Source organism: Branchiostoma floridae, chromosome 14, assembly GCF_000003815.2.
Source record: "Branchiostoma floridae strain S238N-H82 chromosome 14, Bfl_VNyyK, whole genome shotgun sequence".
Taxonomy (NCBI): Eukaryota; Metazoa; Chordata; class Leptocardii; order Amphioxiformes; family Branchiostomatidae; genus Branchiostoma; species Branchiostoma floridae.
In genome coordinates, this window is record NC_049992.1 from 8,025,332 (window position 1) to 8,031,013 (window position 5,682).

General features: G+C 39.4%; 1 protein-coding gene across 1 annotated transcript; it reads left to right on the forward strand.

Moving 5' to 3' along the window:
• The first annotated feature begins 1,155 nt into the window (after nt 1-1,155).
• LOC118430657 (kelch-like protein 3) lies at nt 1,156-5,576 on the forward strand. Its single transcript, XM_035841644.1, has 4 exons — nt 1,156-1,377; nt 1,926-2,065; nt 2,698-2,827; nt 5,442-5,576. Exons 1-4 carry the CDS (start codon nt 1,156-1,158, stop codon nt 5,448-5,450), a joined length of 501 nt encoding a protein of 166 aa, XP_035697537.1. The 3' UTR covers nt 5,451-5,576.
• The last annotated feature ends 106 nt before the right edge of the window (nt 5,577-5,682 follow it).

Below are 5,682 nucleotides of genomic sequence, written 5' to 3' on the forward strand. Positions count from 1 at the left end.
AAACATGATTTACGGAAAGACATGTTTCACACCCGCACCCATCCGGGAAAGCCCGGGATTTTTCATTGTTTACCCTTTACAGTAAGGTCCCCCCCCCCCCCCCCCCGATTTTTGAGGTAGCAGAAATTATTCAGAGTAGAGTAACGTTAGAGCAAAGCAGAGAAAAGTAGAATACTAGTATTGAGTACTTTTAGTTTCAGCCGGGTATAGGAGTGTTTCAGTTTTCGGCTATGATGATTGCTATAGGTGATTAACTTCATTAAGGACCACAAGGTGACTGACATCGATGTGGATAAAATCTTTGGAGCTTGAGTAACGAATATGTTGAAGTTGAGGGCACAACCTACAAAATAAGTGAAAACTAAAATAAAAGCTGTTTTTTTCTAAAAATCTTTACACCCTCTTTTAAATGGGGCTTGATATGCTGGGCCATGTGGAACTGCAGCTAACTCACTGGGGCAGTCAGCTGTATTAAAAAGTCACTTGCATGAATACACCGAATGTCATACATAACGTTACATACAATCTGAAAGTCTACTCATTGTACAAAGATATAGCAAAGTCGCATCAACGACTCCAGGGGTCGCTTAATACTACTGTACCCTGTGGACTTGAGCCTGGAATAATTTGCCCCCCTCCCCACTTCCTTTTTTGGATGTAATGGTGAGGAGCCGGTTACTGTAAAAGCGTTTAGATTTCCATTGTTTTGAGGTTCACAGAACATCTTGAGCAGGGCTGTGCATCTGAATCTTAAGTATACTTATAACTGAACTTGTAAAATTATTTAGCTTTTTACTATTTTTAGGTACAGGTCTGGGCCTGAACACCTGTACCAGTACCTGTACCTGTGTAACCTGTGTTCAGCCTAAACTATCTTAAGATAAGTAGAATCCTGTCTCAAAGATGAAAATTTAGCTAACCTGTCAGTTGAAGATTTAGAAAACTTACAAAAAGGCTCGTTTTGAGACTCTGATATGTGAATTCTACAATGATTACAATACATAACTTGTAAAGAGAGACTGGAATATTACTTCTGATTGAATCATCAGATATTCTGACAGGGTTATGACATAATCTGCAAAAACATTGATGTATTATATTGTCCTGCAGGGTTTGGATGCAGGGATATTTGGGGAGATCCTGAGTTACATCTACATGTACTCAGGAACCCTCCATGTGTCCCTGGACACAGTGCAGCCCCTGTACCAGGCAGCCGACCTCCTCCAACTGGACTATGTGAAAGTCACCTGCAGCAGCTACATGGCCATGAACCTGGAGCGCTCCACCTGTGTGGACCTGTTCAGGTTTGCTGATGCCTTCTCTGCAGACATGCTCCTGAACCGTTGTCGGCAGTGGATCTCTAGACACTTTGCTGAGGTTGGTCTTTTATATCATTGATCAAAAGGGTATTTGAGGTAAGCCACACCTCAAGCACATCTAAGAACCTGCCAGAATTGTCAAAAAGAGTCGGGTTAACTGGTTCAAGTCTGTTAGTTCTGTATTATAAAAAAATTAAAAATATATATGCAGCTTGTGCTTATCATAGGCCAATACAGGTTACAGGACTGATGTACAATATTAATGTTATCATAATTCCATACAGGACTGTTTTTGTAATTGTTTGTTACCATGGTTGCTTGCACTGATATGCAAAGGTTGTATCATTATGTTCTTGAATGAAGAATAAAATTTCATAAAAAAAGCTTATACTAATGCACAAAACTGGTGAGTATGCCCCTTGAGAACAGCAGAATCAACTAGAGCCTTAAATGTTAAAGTCAAAAATACTTGATGTTTGCAACTGAGAAAAGCTATTTGTGAAGAATGTCAAAGCTCAAATTTTGTTAGCAAAACTTGATCAAGACACATGTCTTTAAAGTACAAAACATATAATACATAAAGTATGGTACTCTGTACTTTCACAGTTTGTCTCCAGTGAGGAGTTTTGCAGCCTGAGTGTGAATCAGCTGACTGAGATCATCAGCCACGATGAGCTGATGTTGAAAGAGGAGACAACAGTGTGGGAGGCTGTGGTGAGATGGGTGCAGCACAGCAGGGAGGACAGGTGCGTACCGTTAATCCCTAAATACTTGCAGTACTTGGTAAAAAAAAGTAATGCTGAACTGGGATGTCAAGATGGAACATTTTAAAATGTTTGACTATATTCACTCCCTACAGCTGTGCCAAATGTACTTTGATTTGAATACACTGTTGCAAGGACCAAATATAATTGGGCTGAATTTCCTCCCAGCCCTGTTTCCATCTTAGCTTCTTCGTCATTTTTACTTTGAAATGCCTGAGAACCAAAGAGATGAGTTGATGTGATCTTATATCTATCATGCGGCCAAGGACCTTTGACCCTTTGCTGATGTCACACTTCCGGTCTGGATGTGTGACTTAAAGGCTTTGGGTCACTTCAATTTGACAAGGATCAGAGGACTGATCAAAAGCTTGTTGGTAAGCGCTTTATTTTGTGTACGGATATAAGGTTTCATAATTGTGACATAATGTTGACTACCGTCACAGATGATCTTACATTCTTACATTTAAGTATGGTCTTACATTCAACTATATCTGTTGCTTTGCGACAAATGGTGAAGAAAAATCGCACAATACAATAGATCCTTTTGCAGTAGTTTAAAAAGAAAAAGCTCTATTGCTACACATACAAAATGTATGCCCCCCTGTACCCTACAGACTGCACCACCTACCCATCATCCTCCCTCACATCCGCTTCAACCTGCTGACCTCAGATGACACAGCAGCCATCTTAGATCACCCCCTGGTCAGAGAGGATCCTGGGAGTTCTGAGATCATCAGAAATGTGGTACAGAGGGGAAGCTCCAACTCAAATTTACGGATTGGGATGGACACACTGGAAATGGCTCTGCTTTTTGAAAAAGAGTCTGCATATACTTCATTGTTTCAACTGTCCACAACTAGCATAATCCTTGACCAACATCATTCCACATTGTGTAGTCTTACACCACTTTATTCTTCAGTTTTATTTGCATGCAATCACGTAATCTGTACATTATTTTTGCATTCATGTATGTGTAATTTTTATATAGCTAAACTATAAACAGAGAAAGCAGTATGTACCATTTTTCAAATGCAATTGTCACATTAGTTTGGTATAACCATAATATTTTGAATGCAAGACTCACACAAAAAAAGATTGCTGGACACATCCCAGGGCTATCCCAAGGCCTACACATATGCCTGGGATCAACCCTGCTAATCCAGGCTCAGATTATTACTACTGAGAGTATGGCAACTATTAAATATGATTAATACACAAAACCAAGACAGACATCACTTGCATAATGTTTGACAGTCCTTTATCATCCAAACTTGTTTGTCAGGTATTAGATTTAAGATCTCTGGGTAGATGGAACCATACAAGCCACAGCATCACTGAATAGTGACTGAATATATGAAGAAACTATTATCCTATTAACAAGATCAATAAGGTTTTCTGTGCATGCAGCGCTGTGCGCTGTTTGTCTGCCATGTTGGAAATTTGCAATCTGCTTTGTGCTAGATAAGGCAAGCTCATTAATATTTTTAAGGAAGGCACCCCAATAGTAAGAATTTGAAGCTGAACTATAGCAGAGTTGATTCAAGGCATTTGTGTATGCCATAGGATAGCCCTTACTTGGATATCTGGTAACGAATTTTTAGCGACGCCTGATGGGCGAGCTTAATAGTATAGTGTGGAACCGTTTCCAAAGTATTCTAAAAACTGTATAGGAATGTCAAAAGTCCGCGCATGCGTAGTTGCATCATGCCGGACTGTACCATTATGATTACCTCCACGGGTAAGCTTTCCAGTCGCCCAGGGCACGTACGTGCTCAGCAGTGTTATCCGTATTCGCGCAAGGCAATTTTTGATTGATAGCCGTGCAAAATTGAGAAAAGCCTAGGACTTCAGACGTACCCGAATTGTAGTATGTAGTATAGTGGTCATGTAAACATTTGAAACAGGGGGTAAAAGATTGTGGAGATATGTTTCTCGGAAAATGACCTGTGAGTCGTGGAAATCACTTCCGGGTTCGTTCGTGGTTTACGGTGTCCAGGAGTTTGGAAAGTTTGGTGGCCTTCTTCACCCTTAATATCTTTCTGTTTTCAAAAGTACAAACTGATGTGTGAAACAAGCATTGTTTGAGCTTAAAACATGTGGGGGTTGTGAGATAGCGATGTGATGGTTGCCTTCGCCAAGAAAGTTATATTTTGGGTAGCGTTTGTATGTGTGTGCCGGTTGTAGAAGACCACCATAGCTCAAGAACGCCTGGATGAATTGTATTGATATTCGGTACGTGGGTAGGTCTTGTTGAGACCTGGAAGCGATTAGATTTTTGGCCTTCTAGTGGCCTGTTACGGTACTGCAGCGGAACTTCTTGATTTGATATCTCGAGTTCTGGACATGCTGCGGCTAACAAGGTAGACAGCTCTTGATGCTGTAAGTAAGTGGTATAGGTTTGGGCCCCCTAGCGGCTTATTTTGGAACTGCAGGACAGGTTTAGACTTAGGTGTCAGACTTCTAAAGGGAATAACTAAAGAAGGGGTTGACGGATTGTTATGGTTTTTGGTATGTGGATAGGTTACGTGATGCTTAATATAATTACATATTAATTATGAAGAATTATGCAGAGTGGAAGCTAATTTGCATAATAAATTGGGAAACATGCTCAGCTCAATTAAAGGACAATTACAACATGTGACCTTTGTAACTGAGAAAGAGGAGAATATTGATAAATAAATGCATAATTTGCATAATTAATGAGAAAATGCTATAATGTCATTTTGATAAATGACGGGAAATTCTTACTTGTAGCATTTGGAAGTTATGTACAAGTGAACATCGTTTAACATTAACTATGCAAATTAGGTTCTAATTTGCATAAATTAGCAGAAAAGGCGACAAAAGTCTCCTTTCTTAACATATATTGCGCATGTCAATTTGTTGGAGATGATCAAGTTATATAGTTTATGCAAATGAGATCCTTATTTGCATAATTCATGACAAACACAATTAATTCAGTAGAAAAATATTTTTATCTTTCTATATATCTATATATATATATCTATATCGATACTGGCAAAAACTCTTTTTTTAGCATATTGTTATTTAGCTAGAGAGGATGATCAACTGATATCATTCATGTAAAATGAGGCCCTGATTTGTAAAATCGATGAGGAGCATTTACATTAGTTCACCCTTCACTCACAAGGGACCCCCTTTGACAGCAATGCTCTATGAACATCGATCGCCAAACGAATGGAATACGACTATTAAAACCCATCAACAACAACAATCTGTAAAACTTATAAACATTAAAACCGTCGCTATGGCAATAATTTTAATTGCCACACTTTTTCAGGAAGTATTTGTAATTTTTCATAATTTTGATTTGATCATGTTATGTTTTACTATACAGGGCAAGTGAGATCCTCTTCATGAACCCCAGGGTGGGCAAATACAAGTTATGTCGTTACAAAAACCTGCCTTCAATCGTGACTATGACAACCACCAGTGACAACGATATCTACGCCTTGACAGAAGTGTCGGAAGCCTGGTCATCTCTCTTTGTGTACAACCATCTGGAAAACACATGGGAACAGAGGGCTTCAGTGCTAAGGGTCCAAATAGAGGAATGGATATCCGAAAGGAGCACCTGT

Bases quoted from the DNA above. Each gene is read 5' to 3' on its own strand.
- LOC118430657 (XM_035841644.1), top strand. From the start codon at position 1,156: ATGTACTCAGGAACCCTCCATGTGTCCCTGGACACAGTGCAGCCCCTG. The intron at 1,378-1,925 runs GTTGGTCTTTTA...GTACTTTCACAG, and splicing joins TCTCTAGACACTTTGCTGAG to TTTGTCTCCAGTGAGGAGTT. The intron at 2,066-2,697 runs GTGCGTACCGTT...TGTACCCTACAG, and splicing joins CAGCACAGCAGGGAGGACAG to ACTGCACCACCTACCCATCA.